Below are 24,249 nucleotides of genomic sequence, written 5' to 3'. Positions count from 1 at the left end.
ATTTCAAAATTATACATCCATTATGTATGACTCATGCGATTATTCAATGAATATTAATGAATACATGAAACCTGATGTCTGCAATTCTGCAGCGTTTTAGCACAGTTGCTAACACTATGCCTATGAGTAAGATACAAGTGTACAACAGTGTTGCAGACAGCTTGTAGATGGAGCATATAACCTAATACATGAGCTGTCAGCCACAGTGAATCACCCATCAATCCTTATAACCTAAGCTGCACATGCCCAGATGTTTACTTGCATGTTAAAATATGTACATTCTCTACCATTAAAAAAAAGTAGGGAATATTAGATTATGCAAGCATACCACAAGCCAATGCATATAAGAAAAAGTAACATATACATTGTATATCCATACAAATGAAACATTTCCCAAGGAAAGGAATAAATTGTCACATTTTCCCTTGTTGTAAATCCAATATCCCCTACTTTTTTAAATGGTATATTACTAAAGTATTATTCCTATATTGCCATCTTGATTAGTAACTGCTATATCTCACCACATCTGGAAATGGACAATAAGTTATCGTATCAGTTACTGTTATTGAACATTCACTGCTCATCCTCAGACATTATTTTTGTGTACACTCATTTCAGTAAGAATATCACAATCAATGACTTTGACACAATCAGTATACCGTATCAAAATTTTTCATCTTACATTCACTGCTGTTATGCTTCTTAACATCCATAGATCAGTACTAAGGTGATTATAAGTCACTAAGGTAACCTTAGTGCAACGTTAAAGACTGGGAGGTCATATTACCTAAGCAAAGGTTGCTTCATGACAGCAAAGAGCTCCAGGTCTTCTAGTTTTTGGAGGATTCAATGATATCACAAGTAAATTTGTCTGTCACATTAGATGATTTTATGGCATCACTATTAAGAAAAGGTTTCATCAAAATCGTGTGCCATGTTATATGCAAAAGGACTGTCCACTTTGCCATCAGGGATGAAATCATGCAACAGCTCAGTTTAATTGCTGCCTACAATACACATGTAGGAATCAAACTGCTGACCTTATCTGAATGATTGTATGTACAGACAAACAACCAGAGCTCCTTCCAGTTTTATTTCATTCCTACACTGTGTAAGACATTGGTCATCAGCTGCCATAGAGTATGACAGCTTTATGACATGCATAGACGATAAACACAATATATCCTGGTGTATTCCCACTTATCACTCTGCAGTATACTAGTGGTCCAATGAATGAAGCTGTCTAGGTACATTGTAGCAATACTTGTGTTTAATATCACTTGATCCAGCAGAATACCAGTTTAATACCCAGCTTCATATTATGCAAAACAGTTCAAAACCTCTTTGTTTTGGCAGAAATACCTTATGTGATTGGTTTATTTTTTTAATATGAGGACACATCTCAACAGAAGTAAATCAAAGCATGTAGTCACATGATTTTTTCACACACAAAAATATTTTCATATGTGTATGAAAATAAGTAAGGGAACAAAAAATATTGCTTCAATTCCAATAAATAATATCGATACTAAATTGAAATGTAGCTGAATGATACTTTCTTTGATTGTATGTTATCACATTCTGTAAAACTACATGTACATAAAAGAACATGTTAGTTCTCATACAAAGAAATATTATGCTGTACACTGCAAATTGATGACATTTTTACTTTTTCATTTGAAATACAACTCCTTTGGTTCTCAGTAGGGTGATATAAAAGTGTTATGTGGACTAAAATTTTATCAACATCATTTTTTGTCTGTTAGAATTAAAATACTGACAATTTAAGTCAAGAATAATACATGTAGGAGCAAAAAGATGTTTTCTTCTATTTTCATCTGTATTTTTGTTTTTATTTGTATTTCATTCTTTAGTTCATTATTTCAAGTTTAGATGAAATTGTAATTCACAAATCAACCTTGAAAATAGTTTGGAAACCAAGGTCCTCCTTGGCTTGAACATGAAATTCCAGAAAATGTACTGAAAACATCGTATGATTTTCCTGTCAGTTGTGTGGCATATTACCTTTCCAACAGAATGTTCGCGTGCTTGTCACCTTAATTATTTGAAGGAGATGTGCCTGAACATCGCACCATAACCAATCTTGAGTCTATAAAGTATTTAATAAGGCATATATGTAAAAAAGGTTCTATCCACACTGATAATGGTCTTGTTTGTTTACCATCATTAAAAGAATGAGTCTGGGAAATGATAGTGCACATCTAACCTATAATGCTTGTGTGAAGCAACAGAAACAAACTTCTCATCATACCAATCTGCTGTATCTAACAGATGCTTCAAACAAAACCCTAATATCAAAGGAGTTACCTCCCCCTGTGGCAATGGGCGATAAATTATATCACATATCAATATAGATTAAATAGCAATGGAATGACACTCAACCAATGAAGATGTTGATATCTGTATCTATCACCCTTTAGTTTTGTCCTTCAATCTTCAGAGAAATGTCAATTTTTTTTTTTTTTTAATAAATTGAACAAAACAACATTTATTGTATTGGTGTGCATAATTCATGTCTGAAGAATTTGTTCACAGGGTATATATATATCATTTTGCCATTATCATCCGAACATCCGATAAAATGTCAAATACCTCAGAGAAAATATATTTGGGAGTGATAAACTCAGGTTTGCTAAATGGCAGCCAACAAACACTTATCCATTAGCTGAATTTTTGGAGAGAAGGTGCTTTGGTTTGTGTTAGGGCCAGACTCATTAAAAGTTTTGTTTTATGTTAAGGTTTTGTAAGTAATGTAAAAAAATTCATCAATAAAAAAACAAATACAATGTAGTTTGTTACAAGTGGATAGGTGGAACGAACCCCCTTTCCAAGGTTCACAAAACCCTAAATCAGTTGACAATCTACAGGCAACAGAGACTTGGACAGAACCAGCAACCATGTATTATTTGTATTTTAATTAGAAACCAAATCTCTTTCGTTTGTGTATGGTCTACATCATAATATTTTGGTTGTGTTATGGTATCCTACTATTTACAGTTACTTGTTAAAAAATTAGATAATATTTGTTGCCTTGTCATTCTGATTTAAACTCTTCATTCAGCATCAAGTTATCACAAACAATTTCCAAAGATCAATCACCTGGAGAGTGGGCCAGTTTTGTTTTACATCACCTCTCGCAATATCAAGGCAGGAGGACACCAGAAATGGGCTTCACACATTGTACCCATGTGGGATATCAAACCCAGGTCTTTGTGTACACTTAAACCCGACTAGTGTATGTCTAAACACTAACTAACTGACCACTCCGGGAGAAGACAGACCAATCACTATAGTGTTACAAATAAAATGTACACAAGCACCAAGGCTGGTCTGGTACAGAATTACAGCTAACAATAAAGTTATTACTCAAGGGCGTAGATTTTCGAAGCTCTCTTAGCACTAAGATAATCGTAAGTGCCATACATTAACATAACTTACGATGATCATGGTACTAAGAGAGCTTAAAACATTTTGGCCCAGTCCTGCAGCTGACAGTAGGTACTTGGAATGTTCTACATGAATTGCCATAACTGAATTCTACACACCTTTTGATTAAGCCCTTGTATACATAAAATGAACATTGTTTTCAGTAATACAAACTATCTAAATCAAACAAAAGCATGACAGCATATTCTGTCTAAAACTACAAGAGTTCCACAAAGTACATTCTTGCAGAACTATTCTACCGAATTTCAGGATAATATACAAATGTATGGATTTAATATCACAGGAACAGTGGCCTCAAAGCTTAGATCGGACACTTGTACATTTGTATCAATCCATAATCCTGAGAAATCTAGATGACAATCTTGCAGCACATTCAAGCCGATCCTTCCATCCTGTTGAGTCAGTCTGAGTAATCAAGGAATAAGAACATGTGGCTAAGCGATGCTGTCCATGGAAACATGAGAAGAGTTGGAGCATATGGCAAAGAACCACACTTGTCGAGGAGATGCAACAGTGTAACACAGCTGTAACAATGTTGAACTGCTACTTTAACACTGTCTTACCAGGTCAGTCTCATAATATCTGATGTAACAATGTTGTACTTCTAAGACAACATTGTTGAAACACTTCTGTAACATTGTTGTACCATGGCTGTCAAAACAGTATCTGATGTAACAATGTTGATCCAAAATCTGTAACATTGATGTATCATCGCTGTCAAACAATGTTGCAATGTTGAACAGCTGGCAGGATGGAAAGTCCATTACTCAATGAGATGGGTGGAGGGTTGAGGTCAGTCTTCAGATGATTCCTCCACATAGTAGTCCCTTCCCTGTAGACAGAATGTTGAAATCTTGTCATGAGTAAATGAAACAGGACTAAAGCCAATCAGAATGTGATTTCAATCATGGTCACTGCCTTCAAGTGAGCAGAGATACCAGGAGAACCATGAGGTCATAACTCACGATAGCATTTGTACAATATCAATCCTCCCAAATAAAGGATTTGTGAAAACCATGACAAGCGAATCCTGTTACAACAGAAGGCGCATAACTCTATATAATGACTTGAAGAAAGTTTCTCAAGTGACAAAAAATCAGGATGTAACTGAATAAGGTTGCCAGGCCACATATTCTACCATAGAGCTCAGAACAGAGATTTACACAAATGTGTTAAGCATGGACTATCCTGTGTTTTAGTTTCCGTTGTAGCTTAACTACAATAGATATATATGATGAAGAAAAAAGGTATTGGCAAAGCAGTCATGTATTACTTACTTGTTCTATTTTTTCATCCAGCATTTTGAAAAATTCTATTTGACTAGTTGTAAGGTTTCTGAAAACAAAAAAAAGATAATAATGATAAAAGCCAGAAAAAATGTCAACCAATGACCTGGGTTTACCATACTTACCATACTGAAATTATCCCGACAACAAATAAACAGTTAACTCCAATCTGTATGAAAACTTTCTAACACAAAAACATTTGAGACAGCCTGTAACTTTTTGTGTACAGGACACATCACTTAGTGTAGGAAAGATAGCCTGTCCCAATGTCCGAGAAGAGTGAATTTTGTGGAGGACAGTAATTTAGCGAGTCCTGATGTCAGGTCAGTTTTCAGACCTTGATGGAGACGTTGATGAGTTGTCCCAAGACTAGTTTTGTAATGTTGTAACCAGATGAGTCCACTTGGAGAGATTCTCCAACATTCCAAGGTCAGTCCAAGCTCTGTGTGTGCGCATTAAACCAGTTTTTAGTCTTGAAATGGTGTTGTATTTATATTTGGAGGAAAGGCTAGATTTTGGCAAGACTGGTAGAAATTTTTCACATCTTTCCTACACTGCTTAGTATATAGCGACACTCAGCTGAAGTTTCTATTACAGTAAGTAAGTTATCAATATTGATGTTTGAACTTTATTTAATCTCTGGAAGCAAATTCAATTCTTGCACATTTAAAACATGTTCCCCATGTTGTGGCAGTTATTATGGAAATGCAGTAGAGAACTTTGAACAAAAGAGTAATTTTCATAAATGGTAGCGACAATGCCAATACTTTGTTAGTAAAATTTATATTTTTATACACTGTATACACATATATTATACATCTATATTTTTCTGCTTCGAAAAAAAAAGAATCACCATTCTTCATCAACTGCAACACAATATGGCCATCATAATATGCCCATCACTGATATTTTCTTCTCTTGATTGCAAACAACAACTTGTGCCAACATTGGCAATACTTACTGCACATTTTGAGGATTGCCTGGTGCTGGCCTGTCCTTGAATGATGTTCGTGTTCGACTCTCCTGAAACAAACCAAACAATTGCTTCATCGTGTGTTTACAAGAAATGTGATGAAATATTGACACAGTTAGTACATGTATGTCACCAGATTACAGTGTCATATCTTTACCTCATACTGTTAGTTTAAGGACTGCCGCCATAGTGTAGTGTTTAGAGCATTCGCCTGTAGAGGGGTAGGATGCAGGTTGGATCCCCTACCGCATTGTACCAACTATGGTATTTGTGGTCCCTGTCTGATGCTCAATATTAATGGTACAAGGAGAGGTCGTCTTGGAGTCAGAATGATCTGTCTTTGAGGGGTATTCACACTTAACTGCAGTAAGGTATCTGAGTCAGCTAGCACTACAAAACCAGTCTAAGTCCAGGCTAGTACAAGCAGCCACACATTACACATGCAGAAGTTACATTCCATTTCACCACACCACAACTGTCATTTAACCAGTTCAAATTCGTTATATATAGTTTGGTTTAGTCTACAATATATCATCTGGTTCAAGTTCATTCTAGTGTTCATCCTTTTGAAACAATACATGTACATGTACAAAGTAAAAAACACAAGTGTTTGCCACAAATATGGCAATGTCCCCCGCCATTAAAGAACAATAAAATATTGATAACATTGACTTTAAAACAAAGTCAAGGTCATCAAAACTGACTGTTGTTAGCATAATCCCCAAATGTAGACTGTCACCAATTTTGAAGCTATTGTATATAATAGTTCATGAGATATCGCATTAACAAGAGCCTTAACAGTGGCCAAAGTGTCATGGTGACCTCAAAAATAATGTCAAGGTCACCAAAACTGACTGGTGTCTGGGAATTCCCCCAATGTAGGCTGTCACCAAATTTGAAAATATTGGGTACAATGGTTCATGAGATACCACATTAACAAGAATCGGGACATGTATACATGTTGCGATGGAGGACAAAAAAGTTCAGGTGAAAGAACAGCAAATAAATCCTAGAGCACAAATAAACTTTGCTCAGAAAGTCATGACTGTTTATAATATATTGACCTCACAGAAAGTTAGATGTCTGCATTGGCCAGAAAGTAAGTGAGTGAGTAAGTTTAGGTTTATGCTGCACTCAGCAATATTCCAGCTATATGGCGGCAGTCTGTAAATAATCAAATCCGGACCAGACAATCCAGTGATCAACTGCATGAGCATCGATCTGCACAATTGAGAACCAATGACGTGTCAACCAAGTCAGCTAGTCTGACCACCCGATCATGTTAGTCGCCCCTTACAACAAGTATAGTTGCCTTTTATGGCAAGCATTGGTTGCTGAAGGCCTATTCTACCCTTGGACCTTCACGAGTCAAGCAGTTATGGATTAAGTGAACTATTCCAAACACCCCAAACCCTTTTGTTTGCTTTGAGAGTTTACCATGAACATGCAGGTTAGAATTGGTCTTCAGCAACCAATGCTTGTTGTAAGACCTGACAAATGGGATCAGGTGGTCAGGCTCACTAACTTGGTTAACACGTGTCATTACATTCCAGTTACACTGATCACTACTCATGCTGTTGATCACTTGATGGTCTGGTTTAGATTTGATTATTAAAGACCAGCGCTTTTTAATTCTAATATTGAAGAGCGCTGCATTAAGCAACAAGGAAACCACATGCTTCCTGAGTTTGATAGTGGACACAGGATAGACACAGACTTCGTAAGTGAAACCTGTGAGCATTCTCATACTCCAAACAGTATGTATGTTAATAATCCTTTTCAACAGTTTTTCAGTTGTACCAAATAGTTAGGACTTTTTCATCTTGGCAGCTACATGAAAACTCTGTTAATGACTAGCCACCAATTTAAGGCCTCTTTAGGGTCCAATTTCAAAGCCCAATCAACAATTTTAAGGAACTACAGAAATGAACATTACACATAAGTAGTTGAAAACACACAAGACACACAAATGTGGGACCAACAACCTGAGGGAAATAATTCTCAGCTACATTACACCTGGAAAGTTATGTTTCACGGTAGAGATTAATGAAACCCCACTACAAGGTATTATAAGTTTCCTGTAAAATCATAACATGACAAGTTTTGCTAAATATAGAGCCCTTCCGAGGCAAATTACACACAATTATGGCCTAAGGCTAACATGAAAGTAAGGTAAAATGTCCAAATTACAGACAATTATGGCCTAAGGCTAACATGAAAGTAACGTAAAATGTCCAAATTTCACGCTTTATTCAACCCTGTCTTACCAAAAACTTGTCACTTTTATGACTGTCTTGCACATCTCGTGTATTTGAAACATTCACGGTTCCATTATTTACAAAGTTTGTGTTTGCTGATTTGAGAGGGGATAATGTCAGCTTTTCTTCTTGTTTCCTCGTCGCCCTCTCTCTCTTGCTGCCTCCATTCTTAACCGTGTTGGTACGAATAGGATCCTCATTCTCCTTCTTGTCGCCTGCAACAAGGAATGCAAATTACTGAAATATAATGAACACTTGATTTTGTGGAGGTCACCCAAAATACACTTTCAACACATCACCTGATTATATCATCAGACCCTGGAAGCTTCATTTATGCTTATTATGTATAAGGTTTCTTTTCACAGTCTAACAAAATGCAACAAACTTTAAACCAAAGTTTAAAGTCGCAGAACTGCAAGTACTGAGATGCATGCTGCCACAAATTAATGATGCATCACTTCAAAACAAAACATAGTTCACTGGCAAAATACATCCACAATTATTACCCATTCCTTTCAACCCATTAGTTCATGTCTAATCAAACATTACTGGATTACAAGATCTACTAATAATTCTGAGTCATTCATTATCCAAAAATATTTAAAACCTTTTCACAAATAACACCATATGTTGAAGTACAATCACACTTCAAACGTCTCACTTCAAAAACATCACACTCAGAAAACGCAACAAAAAACCATTTAAAATCCATAAAAACTATACTGTAGAATGAAGACAAACGTTTCGCCCGCGAACGTCTTCTGATGCCAGCTAACTTACCTTCACATATGCATCCTAATAACTGCAACATCCCAATACCTGACTCCAACAAATATTATCTTGTATCAATTGATTCTGTTATGCTGAGAATAGCCCCACTCTGGGTTATACAGTCTTGTCTGGGTCATTGTAATGCTAGGTCTGTTCTTGCAGAATTGAGGAGAATATTGAAATGATTTGCATCTAGAGCCTGTACACTGCTTAGGGCATGAAAGGCTGATGATACGATGTATATCGCCTGGCTGTTAGAACATCAAAGGGCCTTTCTAACCACGGACCATAATTACTCCAGCAATATGAACACAAGTTTTTCTCGTGTTATTGGTGCATTAAGAAAAATTAGCACCTGTATGGATGGGGCAAAGTACTGACAATGACAATTCAACTGTACTGGAGTTGAATTAAAAGTAAATCAGTTTCAATCGGTCTGGTAATAAAATAACCTTGTCAGTTGTTATATTGAAAGAGTTTCCAATTTGAATACCAAATTCCCAGTTTTCAATGAGATAATTTGAAATTCAACATGTGCAGATACAATCTTCATTTCAACAAGCTTTTACTTAAAATTCAAGCCTTCTTACAGCTTTTTAAGGCAAAAACAGATTTCCACACATTGTAAGGTTAAGTGCTAAAATTCCAGGCTTTTTCAAGATTGTATTAAGCTTTATAATAATTTGGCCCAAACAAATGCAGTCTTTAATTTCCACACGACAGGAACCAAGGTGAGTGCTGTTTGTGCTGTCTCTCCATGGAGAGAAGAACCAACACAGTCATCTTGTAAAGGTGTGATTCTTGACAAGCACTGAGTAGTGTATCAACAAGCTTGCTGGTGTACTCAATTACCAATTCACACATGACTGCTCTGATATTAGTTAGTATACATAATGTAAATATATTAAAATCTGAAAGACGTAAATACACTAAATAAAGTAACTAAATCAATTTTAAAAACACTCAACAGTTTTAATGACAAAAATAAGTAACTATGGAGTTGGCAACATGCTATATTTTGGCATATGCTGACAGTAATAAATGCCTCTTGTGATGGAAAAGAAATACATGCTACTTTCCACATGACACGTACATTATAATCTGTAACTGCATTTGCTTATATACATGAAGTTATAGAACAGATGAGACACTGACAACGCCATGGTTTTTTTTGCAAGCTGTGAGATATGGTCACAGAAAGGAGTGAGTGAGCGAGTTTAGTGTTACACCACACGCAGCAATATTCCAGCCATATGGCGGTGCACAGAGAAAGGAGCATAGATACACTCTCTAAGTGTTTGAATAGTGTGTGAAAGATTCTTGTACAATAAATAGAATTATCATGCTGTCTGCAGAAGGGTTTTCTCATCAAAATGTATTCAAAACAAGCCAAACAATGTGACAAAACTCACTAATACCTCTGACCGTGACTCCAAATCTTACCTGACACCCAATAAAATGATTATTCTTAACAATAATACAAAATATGTATCAAATATGCACTACAGATTACCTATAGAGAAACAAGTACTTTCAAGAATGTAAAAATAATGCATGAAATAACTGTAAATTTACTGACAGAACAAATTTGACGTGGACTTTTTCCCCCGGAATCTTAGAGATAAAAAAAAAAAAATGAAAACATTCAATATCATGACTAGGGACACCAGAAATGGGCTCCATACAGTGTACCCATGTGGGGAATCTAACCTGTCTTGAATGGCAAAAAAATGCTTTAACCACTTGGCTACCCTAGGGCACCTGCACTGTTAGTGTGAGGTGGTGATTTGACTGTAAACTTTCTAGTGACTAACAGGCAGCTGGGGCTACATATTTTACTAGAGCGTTCAGAAGAGTGTGCTCACAGAACCCATTACAGCAGGAATCGTAATACATCGCACGTGGAATGATGAGCTTTGCATGTGACTAATATCCTTTCGGAAGAATGACAGTCTGGAATATTTAATCCTTACAAGTGTTGATTTTCTAATTAATATCTAAATATTTCTGATGAATTGTATTTTTGCATGAAAACTCATGAAGCTTCTCCATCATATATTGCATAATGATTATTTTGAAAGAAAAGTTTTTTCTACAACTGACAAACACTGTCAGTTTTAATAATGTTTTTCTAATTAATGTTTTATTTCAAAGAAACTGAGCAGGAACATTGTGAAGGAATGTTGTTATAAAACCTAGTTCCTGTGACTTACAGAATTGTTGAGTTTGTTGATGGTGACTGTAAGAGTCGGTCAAAACTAATTTTGCACATTGAGAACAGAACCCTGATTTGAAGTTAGACAAGCAAACATTCTTAAAGCTGGAGAAGCCTACTGCACCAAGGCAAGTGGAGATAACAGTTTAAACCACCCAAATCTGTTCTACCACCCCTTGACCATATCTGTATGAGTGAGTGAGTTAATGTTTATGCTACTTTTAGCATTATTCAAGCAATAGCATGCTATGGAACACCAGAAATGTACCCATGTGGGGAATCAAACCCAGGTCTTTGGCATGACCAGGGAACGCTTTAACCACATGGCCACCCCATCAACCCCATATATGTATGAAAAACTATGCCGAGTCAGCAATACTGCAAGGATCTAGTCCTTAGGCAGGGGTGTACCTACTATTAGAGAAAAAAAAAAGCCAGTGCTTACACATGATTCTTGCTAAATAAGTTGGGCAAGCCCTCAATACGTGAAAACATTGGCTTACTACCTGCCTGTCAAGAACTTCCAAAAGTTGTTCCTGTGCACTGCAGTAGCACAACAAAATATTCACAGAGAGGTCATGCAGTCCCGAACAGCAGGTCTAACCAAGCTGAATCAATGTCCACTTCATCACAGCGACACTTTCTGATCTCCACGAGACAAAAATACACAGGACACCTCCAATAAACATCCTGCTGATTCTTAACACCGACAAACTCAAATATACTCCTGAGATAAAACTCTTCAATTTGATTATAATGGTCGGTGTGTATCGATCTCAAACAAGAAGGCACCTCCTATCATTTTCAAACAATTTCCTTTCCTGAAAGCCAAGCTTTTTCTGAAACATCATCCTTGTCAGTTACTTCTGTGGCTCAGAGAAAGCAGTGATCTTCAATGTTTCAGCAGCTCTTTTGTTGCTCCTGATTTCACAGAAAATATTGAGTTGGCTAGGTTAATGTGCCAAGGGAATCACAAAATTTGAATTAATTTGCATTTGTGCATTTCTACTAGGAACACCTTTGTTCAATGAATTCAGGATTTCTCTATTGCAGTAAACGCTTGAAGCTAAGCTACACTGAATGTGGAAAAATCAGGATGTTTGAATGCTCAAAGGTGCCTTTTCATTCTGCTGAATCAGCCTCAGTTGGGTTTTGCTCCCACCTGACAGCATATGTACACCTATCTCTCCCACAGTCTCTCTTGGTCTTGCACTTTGTCTCTCCACACACTGATGAACGCAGTAACATATGACTGCATAAACAGACACACAAAGTCACAGATAACCAGACACAGACACAGACACTGATGCAGATACCAACAAACTGATATTTGATTTAATCTTCAAGACACACCTTGTAGATTGATCTCCATACCAGTGTTTGCCCCAAACCCTGAAAAGCTGCAAGCTCTTCAAGGACCTACAACCACAACATTTGTGGATCCTGATCAGAATGTGTGTGTCTAATGTTCCTCTCAGTTACTGGGGAGGAAAAGGCTGTTGACCTCAAGTATCTGCAGAAATCAAAAACTGTGTGTCCAAGCAGTTTTCTGTCAGCTTTGGTCCTAAGGACTGACAGGAATTTTAATGCTGCTGCATATTCAAGCATTATAAATATCTGTTTATCTCCCTACTCACTGACAGACAGAGACACAGACACAAAAACCACAGACACACAGACAGAAACATCGCCACCCAGACACAGCAAAAGAAAAACAGATTCCAACACAGACACAGACACAGACACAAACACAGACACCCTCATATTTGATAGTTTAATCTCCACGACAACTCTGTAGATCAATCTCCATGATCATGAACAACTGAATGGGCTATCACTGTCCCAGCACTTTTGAAAACAAGATATCTGTGAAACCATGAGCCATGAAAATGGCAAGGAAATACATCTCAGTTATTTTTAGATTTAATAGAAGTACAAAACCCATGTCTAGTCAGAAGAAATCAATACACTGCTGCAAATACAATTGGAAGAATGGTTTTTGTGTCTTTTGTCGAAGATGCAAAAATCTGCAAGGACAGTCTATATTTGAACATTTGAAAGAGTGAATGAACAAAGTTTACATGCAAATGAAACCCAAATAAATCTTAGATTTTTGTGAATGAATGAATGAATGAATGAATGAATGAATGAATGAATGAATGAATGAATGAATGGAGTCAGTATACAACTTGGGACAGCATTTCCGGCACATGAAGGAATGACTGCTTAATTCTGGCAGAAAAACTGAACCAACTTGTAGCTTTTCGACATTCACCAAGGTAAATGACACATTTGAAACAAACAAGAACAAATAACATTTTCAGTTACCAATACAATTTAAAACAGCTTGTTCAACACAAGGTTTGCATTCAAGTTATCATCTCATACTGACTGTTGCTGGCATATTTCAAACGGAGTCAAAATATGTCATTTCCAGCTGATTTTGATCTGTTTTAAAAAATATTAGTGATGCACCAAGCTTCGGACAGCTTTCAGCAATATTAATTATGCTATCCCGTCAACAATGTTTGAGTGAGTGAGTGAGTGAGTTTAGTTTTACGCCGCACTCAGCAATATTACAGCTATATGGCAGCGGTCTGTAAATAATCGAGTCTGGACCAGACAATCCAGTGATCAACAACATGAGCATCGATCTGCGCAATTGGGAACCGATGACATGTGTCAACCAAGTCAGCGAGCCTGACCACCCGATCCCGTTAGTCGCCTCTTACGACAAGCTGAGCCGCCTTTTATGGCAAGCATGGGTTGCTGAAGGCCTATTCTAACCCGGGACCTTCACGGGTCCAACAATGTTTGAACCAGTGGGAACTGAACCAGCTGTATCAATGGTATGATAAATGAATTGTACACTATGTTTAAGTAGTCGGTAGTGAGAGAACAGCCCCAGAATGGATGTTCTTCCAAGGTCACAACAAAAGAACCACATTATTAAAAAAAAAAAAATGTAACCACTTATTACAAATCATACAATAATCAGTATATTAAAAATTGGAACATACCTATTTTATTGCTCTTGTCTGTTTTTGTGAGTAGCTTCTGTGCTTGTTTTACTTCTCGGTCGGCGGAGTCGTCAGAGCTGTTTTTGGAGCTATGCTTACTCCTTCCACAGCCCATGGTAGGCTTGGGTAGCAACCACATGGAGGCGGCAGTGGCACCCCCTGGTGGCAGCACACACAGTCGCACTAATCAACAATCTGGAGAACAAATTCTTAAAATTAAAATTGATTCAGGAAATACACTGGCCTGTGGTAAGGGATTATTTGCAGACATCCATTAAGTTTCTGTAACATTTGCAGGTTTTGTTCGGTATTTGATGCCAGGTCAGCTAAGAATTTCTTTAAATATTTAAAATCAAGTGTCATTCCTATATTTACTCACATACTTGGTAATGAGTGAGTTTGGTTTTATGCCACTTACAGCAATATTCTATTAATATCACGAAATGGACTGCACACATAATACTCATGTGGTTGATAGAACCCATGTCTTCAGCATGACAAGCAAACACTTTAACCAGTAAGCTACATATACTGAGCCAAGTGATATTCGATCGCCGGTGTTTCACCTGTGCAGGTTTTTGATTACAGGGGCCAGATTTTCAACACTTGCAACCATCCTAGACATTAGAAAGCTTCGTAAAATCTAGGCCCACCCCTTCCTGTAACTGATGTTATACATGCTGCTGATGGTCAATCTATCTGAGATCACTGATCTACCTGATAGTGATGTAAAGCATGATGTCTATGTTCAATTACATATCCATATCAAACTAATATTACATCTGATGTATCCCGATGTTCAGAGACTGACCTGTGTCACATACTAACAGGCAAAATAATACCAGCACAAATGCCCTTCAAATGTTAGGGAATCCTTGACGCAAATGCAGCTAGGTCTGGGTTCATATCATCATAAAAGTAGATGTAACCTACTACAATCTCGAGCTGGCCTGAGAAGAGGTCATCATGACCTGAAAGCATGTGAAGTAGGATATAAACAGTATACCCGCTGATACCTGGCCTATACACACTGAGGACAATAAGAATAAAAGTGAGCCATTGTTGTTTTATGACACCATCGGCAATAAAACAGCTAGAACATGACAGCCTTGAACTAATCCCATATGATTCAGCAAAACAACACTGTTCATAGCTGAGCACTTATCTGCACGGTCTAGGACAGCATCCATCAACAGTCATACATTGTAGGTAATCTGACTGTCTTAAGGCAGATGATGGATACAAGGTTCTAATTTGTCCCACTGGCAATCAGTTGTAAATACAGAGTATTGCAGGGTGTTGTGTGTTAGTAAATATATACACCAATAAATCTCACAGTCTTCCTTGGACCTCCACAGCACATCAGCCTCCATAACATAGTTGTTTTACTTATCAGTGACACTCACAGATAAGTTGCCGGTACAAAGTGATACATCAGGATGCACAAGATAACAAGGAAGTAAACTGTTGCTTGATGTTCATTGTTGCACTGAGCAATATTCAAGCTGTGTGAAAGCTGCATTCAAATAATCAAGTCGGGAGCAGTTGAGACTGGACACTAAAATATACCTCATATAGCAATATTCCAACAATATCATGTTGTTCCACACCAGAAATGGGCTTTAAACATTATATCCATGGGGGGGGGAGGGTATGTGAGGACTGACAGAATGTCAACGACACCAGTATTATCTTCCACACCTGATTACTGTTTGGTATCATAGATTTTATTTAAACCCCGAGCCCAGCAACTGAAAGACACCTTGTGTAAGATCTTAAAGAAGCTGTGATTTATTAGTTGAAATTTGAAAACCAACATGGAAACAGGCTACAAAATGTGAGCAAGGTTCACTAATAGCCCTGACCGTGACTCCTCACTTCAGTTGAAGACAATTAATAATTATTATTCTTGTCAAAAATCTAAGATTTGTATCAAACTGTGCACTGCAACTTTCTTTTAAACAAAGAATCCATTATTCAAATTTTAATCCATTAAATAAATGATTGTAAAGTCATTGGTTGAACAAATTTGATGTCGGAATTTTTCTCAAGATCAAAAGATTTAACTTGTGATAATTCTCAATAAAAACTGGAAATAAAAAAATATCAGATTTGGGTAATGACGTTTATGTTTATAGGAATGAGTGAGTTCAATTTTATGCCGCTTTATCAATATTACAGCAACATCAGGGCTGGGACACCAGAAATGAACTTCACACATTGTACCCATGTGGAGAACCCAGGTCTTTAGCTTGGTGAGCGAACGATTTAACCACTAGGCTACCCCACAGCCCCTGTTTGTAGTAAAGGAGCTCAGTGTCATACAATCCATTCACTAACATTCAGTTCCTGTCCGCATTTCCAGCATCAAAATGATTTGTCCTGGTCCGTGTAAAATGAATGTAAATCCAACAGAAGATTTGTATCTGGAATCAGGATTTCCCATAATTCAATTGGAACTGAGATCTTGAGATCAGAGCCTACCATTGAGTATTATCCTAAAGATGAACAGTGGAGACGATAGTATTGCCTGATGTCGGAAACCTTTGAGAAGATTCTATAATCACCTTTAATGAAGTTCTTGAGTACCTCGTTACGGCTTAGGCTCTGTCTTGTGCATGAGATATCTGTTTGGCTAATGCATTCAGTTAATGCATTCAGTTTCTTAAGCTGTCATTACATGAGACTAATAGTCCTGCTTCATGCAATCACCCACTATCATACTGAAAATGGTGTTAGACTCATTATAACCTGATGACATGATTAAGGTTAAGGACAATATACTTTAATGAAGTTAAAATTCCGGTAATTCTTGTGGTTGAGTCCCGGGATTCAAATCCACATTCTCTGATAATGGCACGAAATTGACAGCACACAAAGTCAGCAATCTAATCCACACAGCCGATGATCTGGACCACGAATGGCAGATTTTCATTTTTTTTGGAACGCATCACTTACAGAACATTTTAAATGGCTGCTGTTCATTCAGTGCCTCAGACACTGTGAACTGCAAAAGTACTAGAATTTTACTGATGAAGTTTAATTACAAATATAATGTATGCTACATCTGACAACTTTCTAAATGCCATAGGGTAGACACACCCTGAAACTGAGGAACAAAACACCAATTTATCATGTAAATGATTCTCCCTGATCCAGTTGATCTGTTCACACTTCTCACTTCTACAATCCATTAAGCTCAGCAGAACAAGCCTGGCTGAACGCATTGTTTTCAACCATGATCACACTTCCAAAGCTTCCTCCGATTTAGGGCTTTAGTTTTCACGATACATTAGTGAAAAACTGTAAATTTCAAGCTGAATCTAAGGCTTGCAAGGTCATGTATTTCCAATAAATGCCGAAACATCATTGACACAAGAACGGCACCGGAGGCAGTTTCTTCCAGCATATCACTATTGCAGATCACTGTCTACACACGACCATACTTTTGGCGCCACACAAGTTCATCTTGGACAGATTCTGCAGTATTTATATCATTACCATGTTTCTTGTGCATTGCATGCACTTGAGTATAATACTCACCCTCCAATCTTAGATGCAAGTTTTGAGGAAACTCTCATTTTGTGTAATGAGAATTGTCAAAAACAATGTCATTCATTTCAGGTCAAGAAACTGGAGATAACAAATATGCCAATGAAAATACATGCAGTTAAACTGGACTAATCTGACTTATCATTTCAGTTATATAATCCTGTTATGCTATGAGTTTTGTAGCATTGACCGATATGGTTATAGTGTGTAACTGTATATTTACCAGAGAGACCAACCCTAATTTAGCCCAATTAGTGTTTTGGCCCAAAACTGATGCAATAATTAGTATCTCTTGGCCAAAATTAGGATTAACTTTTCCATAGATTTTTCATATTATGGTAAATAAACAATTTAGATATATAATCTAAGACCTTAACATTGCACTCACCTAAATCAGAAGCAAGTACCCACATACAGCTTGCTGGTCGAAATTAATTAACCAAACAACAAACGTAGATATTGTATATGGTACGTGTGCTATTTCAGGATTTCATTGCATGTATTTTTTTAAAAATTCATACATATTTACTGCTATCATCATCACATACTTTGTGTTGATTTTTTATAACAAATACAATAAAATCGTATGGGTTGGCATCTCAGCAGAGGCATGCTTAAAGCACAAAAAAATATTGCCCTGATCAAAGGCTCAGGTCGTTCTCAATTATAATTCTCAGCTTCCAAGGGATCATATAACCCAAGCAGCCTCTAAAGCACATGAACAGTGACATCCATATTACCATCTCCTACTACTCTATGAACAAAGTTGTTCCCCTGATCTGTAACCTTCACTGACAACAGGACCACATACCTTACAACATCTAATTATACAATACAAAGTTCTGATAGCCAAGGGACTACAGAAAGGATCCAACACAATCCACGACCACTGTGCAATTTATCACATGGGGTATAATAGTGATATTGACCAGGCATGATTATATGGTCATCTGCGAGTGACCTATCAAAATCCTGCGATCATTGATCGAAGGGCAACAACTGGCCTAATTGCTTCGCCACAGTGGTACAATTACTCGTCAATCAAGGCAATGGACTGGTGAAATTACCTTCTTGTAGAGAAAATTGCTAACTTACTTAATCTGCCTTTAAGATTGGGTATGTATTGTTTATTATATGTGTATAGGAAATCTCACAGGGGTCAATCCAGCCTTTATTGACTTCAGGCATACTTCTGGCATCTGCAATCAGAGGACAAAACAAACTGGCATCAAGACATCAATAAGTGAATAAGCTAGGGTGCCACGGGGGATTTCGTTTCACACTGCTGTCAATTATATTAAGCTTACATAATATCCTGCCTGCTTGTAATTAGGTACAAGCCTGGCTTACCACTGGCTGATGTCATCTGGGGATGATGGCATATCGATCTCGTCATTCACCAGATCCTCATTTTAGTCAACAAGGATTCGGTATACAGGCACATATTCAGAACCATCATGAGGTATACCACATCTACAAGGGTGATACGGGCAAAAGAACCTATAATGGATGGGTGAGGACAACCAAGATGGGGAATACTGGGCCTTCATGAAGAGTAAAGAACCTAAATTGGTTATACAGAGCCTGCTTGGCTGTACACAATCTACACTGGGTGTTCACAACCAAGATAGGGAATACTGAGCCATCTACGAAGTCTATATGGGTGATACAGACCCTACATGGGCATACAGAACCTACATCAGAAGTTCACAACCAAGATTGGGACTAGTGGGCCATCATGGTGTATATAGAACATACATGGTGTATGCCTGACCTACAATATATACTGTTCTCATAGATAAGCCAAGGTCCTTACTTGATCCTTAAATATGCATCAAAATCAGCTGGACCACCAACCAAGGCACACCTCCTAGTCATGATCACTCAATTTAATCCTGTTGCTATATAACCTCGTAATAATACATTTTCATTGCATATCTGGACTTATGTTTGCTATTTATTTAATTAATTAATTGTATTCAAAACTGCATTTTTTACCTTAATTGCAGTAAACTTGTGTGTCCATCCAAAACTTTATTGTCCATTATTCACAACAGCCATGACTACATCACCACTACTGCTGCCTTGAAACGAAACCATAGCTGACAGAAAGGATATGTATATAATAACTGACATTCATAACTTATTCATTTTGTTACATATTTTTACCTGTCAACAAACTGTTTTAGCAATGGAAAATCATAGCAGTAACAAGTTGAATAGTTCCCTACATAAAAAGAAATACATGGGCCTGTGTAATCTCTATGGGGCCTAAGGAACCTTCATTCAGTACATACATGGAATACTTGGAACCTCCATTCGGCATTTGGGCTTTGGAAAGTCCAAACCATCGGCACATTACGCACAAACAGCTTTTCACAAACATTTCATTTCCACTATTCATGACCACTGCTTGCCAGAGAGACAAAAACTTAGTGGCAAAAGGTTGGAGAAGAATTATAGCCCTAGCATAAAAAAAACAAAACTCAATACTTGATTTTTTCATTTTCAAAGCTTGGAACAGGCACAAGTCTTATCAAAGCAACCTAGTGGGAGAAGCACAGTGCTGAAAGGGTTAAAATCCACAAAGCACATACACTGTCACTTCCAAGACAACTGAGAATTTGGGAAATAATTGTTATTAATCTTGGCACATGGAGTAGGGAGAATGCTTTGTCTTCCGCTGCTGTAAGCAACATTCCAGCAATATCACGGGACACCAGAAATGGGCTTCACATATTGTACCAATGTGGGGAATCAAACCCAGGTCTTCAGAAGATGCTTTCACCATAAGGCTACCCCACTGCCCCTCCTAGACAAACATGATGGTCCCTGTGTTTTTTTCAACAATACACTTCTTTGCCATGTCATTCATCTGTACAAAATAATGAATGATTATCTTGGACTCCAAACTGATCAATGAGGACACTTTTCCACAAAATGTGTTGTAAACTGCATTCAAAATCATCATAAGTGTTAGCACTAAAATCTTTTCAGTCTTCTTGTATGGTCCTGCTGACTAAATAATTCCCTTTGTTGTAACTAGTAGTACATGAACTGGAAAATTAATACTTCAACTGGCAGCTGACAAAAGACTGTTATTCCTTGCTTTGAGGTTTACACACAGTAATATCAAATGATAGGCTACTTAGAACATTTTGTGAAAAAGCATTTTCACTAAAATGAAAAGCATGTCTCTCACATATCAGTTCATCTTTTATGACATTCAGATGATATTAATATGACATTAACAAATCGAATAACCATTTGTTGTTTTATATACAATTTTTTAAGACTACTATTCTGAAAGCTTCACTTGCCGTAAGTGTAGACATATACAAAGCACAAATATTGTCTCCATGGCAATAACATTGAGGAGAAACAAAAGTATATTGACCTTTACAGTTGTGAGTTGTTTGATGGTGGTAACCTGGTCTGGTCCTTGATGTCTGGAGATAGAAGGCAATGCTTGTCATCCGATAACGATCAATAACTGACCCATATCATCACCAGCATCCTTACACCACACATAAAATGTAAACACAACCGACTTAATCGCTGAGGGAGTATTTAATTCTTGGAGCATGAGGAACATAAAGATGATTTATTCCTGAACGTGTTCTCCAGCCTTCGGAGTCCCTGGCTAGTGTACTGCGAGAGTGTGAATGGGTCAGTAAGTAAGCAGGTATGAGTGAGTGAGGCTGTGAGTGTGGGTGGACAAGCATCATGGGTGTGGGTGGGTGAGTGAGTGAGTGAGAATGTGAAGGTAGTTAAGTGAGCAATCATGGGTGAATGTGATTCAGTAAGTGTTGGAGTGAGTGAGTGAGCAAGCATGGATGGGTGTATGTGAATGAGTGGGCGGAAAAGGAAGAAAACCTCAAAATCTGCACGTTCCATCATGCTTGTACATCCATGTACAAATATTTGTTTTCTTAGATACATGTAATCTAAAGTAATGAGTGAGTGAGTAGGTGACTTCAGCCTGACGCCACAGTTAGCAATATTCCAGCTACATGGCTGCAGTTTGTTTGGCAGACCAACTAGTGACCAACACTATCAGCATATATTACTAATTAAAATATATTACTAACAAAATTACACCAAAAATTTCCAAAGTATTTGAATGGCACTTAGAAGTGAAACACAATTAAGAGAGTATTTATTGAAGTCAGCTTCTTTATTTTGTGCAACTGATGAAAGAGCATAAATTATATTCTACAAAATGCTTAGTTCTTAGCAACTAAGACATACACATTGATAAATTCTGTCTGAAAAAAAAAATGACCTCTCCCGATTCAAGACAAACGTCAAATTGTGAAAAATGTTGATGCCCATGAAGGATGACGTGGAGACGACCTTAGCACCCATAAACATCAATTTGATCAATCTTAATCAAGATTGGCAATAACACTGTGATGTCATCAATATTTAATACAGAGCTCCCATCAATCAGGCAGTCTTGTCGATTTAAGCATGAATAAAACCAAACACTGGCATTAAAATGTAAGCTTTGCATTAACAACTGTCCCTATAGCTGTATTCACTGTGAAATCTCCAGAGAACATGTGATATATTTCTGTTCAACTAATACCACAATGAAAGTGGGACATACCACCATCATCCTGGTTCACTGCGACCTGGGACAGCTATTATAAGTCAGAGTTATCTCCCCTGCTGGTAATCCCAGCAACACAATGCCATGTGGGACTGCCTGGAAGAGACATTCATTCTTCATGTAATCCACAGAGGGCAGAAATAAATGAATAAATGATGTGCTGCTGTGTGATATAGAATGATATCACCCGACTAGATTACATATTTCCCTGAGTAGATTACACCTGATTGGCTGGGACAAAAGGTGCTGGGAGAGTTGACCTGTGTTTGTAATAATTGTCTGGATATATTGATTTTTATCTCTATCTGCATATTTCTAGGTGAAGACATGATGAAGTCACCACCAGAATCTGGGCTTCTACATTTGCCTGCAGCAAAGAATGCATCAATGTACCATAGCTGATCTGACTGATGCCTTAGCCTTCATCTAACTGCATCACAGTATGCCTTTAAACGTAACTTAATTATATTTTACTTTGTCAGCCATTATATTCTGACATTATGTAATCTATTAATTTCCAAACCCTTAACATAAAATCATCTCCTTACACAAACATCAAGTCTGAGTGTTGGTTCATGTTTAATGTATGAGGTCTCTTCTTAAAAAGGTAAGTATGTTGTTTAGGGATACAATGTGGCTGTTTTCAAAATGTTCAGCTTCAAATTAGAAAACTGAAGAATCCAAGTTTAAATATCAAACACTGCAAACACATTTCGCCTACAACATCTTCATGTGCTGCCATAGAAAATAATTATAAAAATGAAATAGTGTCAATCATATTGGTATTACATGATCCCAAATTATCTTCCACAGAAATCATTCAGATGGGATCATGTGATCCTAAGGGACATCCTACAAATAAAATTATGGCACAATGCTGATGATTGTGACATCAGTTACTATGACAATATAATTAAATGGCATCATTAATACTTAGGACACTGGCCCGCTGCACCTTTCATGCGTAAGATCACAGTCATAATTGTTACATTTGAACATGACCATGATCTCACTTTTATTTGAAAATGAAATTTGATAGTGGTTCTGGAATTACATGAAGTCCAAAACATTTAAAATTTTGAAAACACTATGATTGGGATTGTTTCAAGCATAGTGATAACCTGAGATGTAACTTCAATTCTGTATGGATCATTCTAAATGCAATACTCCTGAAAATATTTTTGATAACATATAAATTAATAGTGCATACATTTTCCCACACATCTATGCTTTCCACAGTATTAACATCACTGCACCCCATACCAAGGGTCATAACCAAGACAGCTGCTGGAGGTAAACCTGTGACAATAGCGTATCTTCACGTGACTTCCTGCTCTCGGGGCAAACACTCTAACCACTACACCAGGGAGATGATCCGTGCGCAGAATGAGACCCTGTCAAAACACCATCTAACTCTGAGCTCCTGATGTTGAGCCTATGAAGACAATATGAGTCACCCTTTGAAGTCACAAGAGATCAGTTACTTATCATCAAGGAAACCTGTCATCAAGGAAACCCTTTCCGTTATCAGAAACATACTGAGTTGAAGTTTATGCCGCATTCAGTAATATTCCAGCTATACGTCTGAAAATAATGGACCAGATAATCCAGTTAACAGTATGAGCCTCGACCTTTGCAACTGGGAACCAATGACCAGTGTCAACCAAGTCAGCAAGTGACCACCGGGTCCCGTTAGTTGCCTCTTGCAACAAACAAAGTCGCCTTTTATACAAGCATGGGTTGCTGAAGACCTATTCTACCCTGGAATCTTCAAGGATCTAACAGACACATAATGATGCAAAGAGCATCGTTCTTTGCAGCCATCACCTTCAAGAAATCATGTAATATGAGGAAATGTTTAGCATGACTGCAATTAAAATGTTAAGGATGACAGTAACTGGGAATTTATGGATATGTAAAGATCATAAACATTTAGTGTCTCCTTTGATGAGAGACACGTTTGAAGTATTGCTGATTTTTCACATAGTTGTGAATGGTACTCAATAGAGTGAGTGAGTGAGTTTAGTTTTACGCCGCACTCAGCAATATTACAGCTATATGGAGGCGGTCTGTAAATAATCGAGTCAGGAC

The 24,249-nt window shown here is 37.4% G+C and overlaps 1 protein-coding gene across 7 annotated transcripts in view; it reads right to left on the bottom strand.

The window, feature by feature from the left end:
* Window positions 1–1,662: 1,662 nt before the first annotated feature.
* Window positions 1,663–24,249, bottom strand: part of LOC137273489 (uncharacterized protein C1orf21 homolog) — a 71,258-nt gene continuing 48,671 nt past the window's right edge. For 3 of the 7 annotated variants that reach the window (XM_067806197.1, XM_067806199.1, XM_067806198.1), the window contains exons 3-7: window positions 13,992–14,186; window positions 7,995–8,200; window positions 5,716–5,777; window positions 4,746–4,803; window positions 1,663–4,300 (exon numbers count right to left, since the gene is read on the bottom strand). In XM_067806197.1, coding sequence (XP_067662298.1) covers window positions 4,262–4,300; window positions 4,746–4,803; window positions 5,716–5,777; window positions 7,995–8,200; window positions 13,992–14,130 — 504 coding nt within the window. In that variant the 5' untranslated portion in view covers window positions 14,131–14,186 and the 3' untranslated portion in view covers window positions 1,663–4,261. Of the gene's footprint in view, window positions 4,301–4,745; window positions 4,804–5,715; window positions 5,778–7,994; window positions 8,201–13,991; window positions 14,187–18,697; window positions 18,743–19,541; window positions 19,628–20,940; window positions 20,993–22,155; window positions 22,255–24,249 lie in introns of those variants that run through there. The other 4 variants (XM_067806201.1, XM_067806200.1, XM_067806202.1 and 1 more) reach the window with 3 other exon arrangements.

The sequence above is a fragment of the Haliotis asinina genome, chromosome 2 (assembly GCF_037392515.1).
Source record: "Haliotis asinina isolate JCU_RB_2024 chromosome 2, JCU_Hal_asi_v2, whole genome shotgun sequence".
Taxonomy (NCBI): domain Eukaryota; kingdom Metazoa; phylum Mollusca; class Gastropoda; order Lepetellida; family Haliotidae; genus Haliotis; species Haliotis asinina.
Note: the sequence above shows the minus strand (reverse complement) of the source record. Positions and strands in the feature narration are given on the sequence as shown.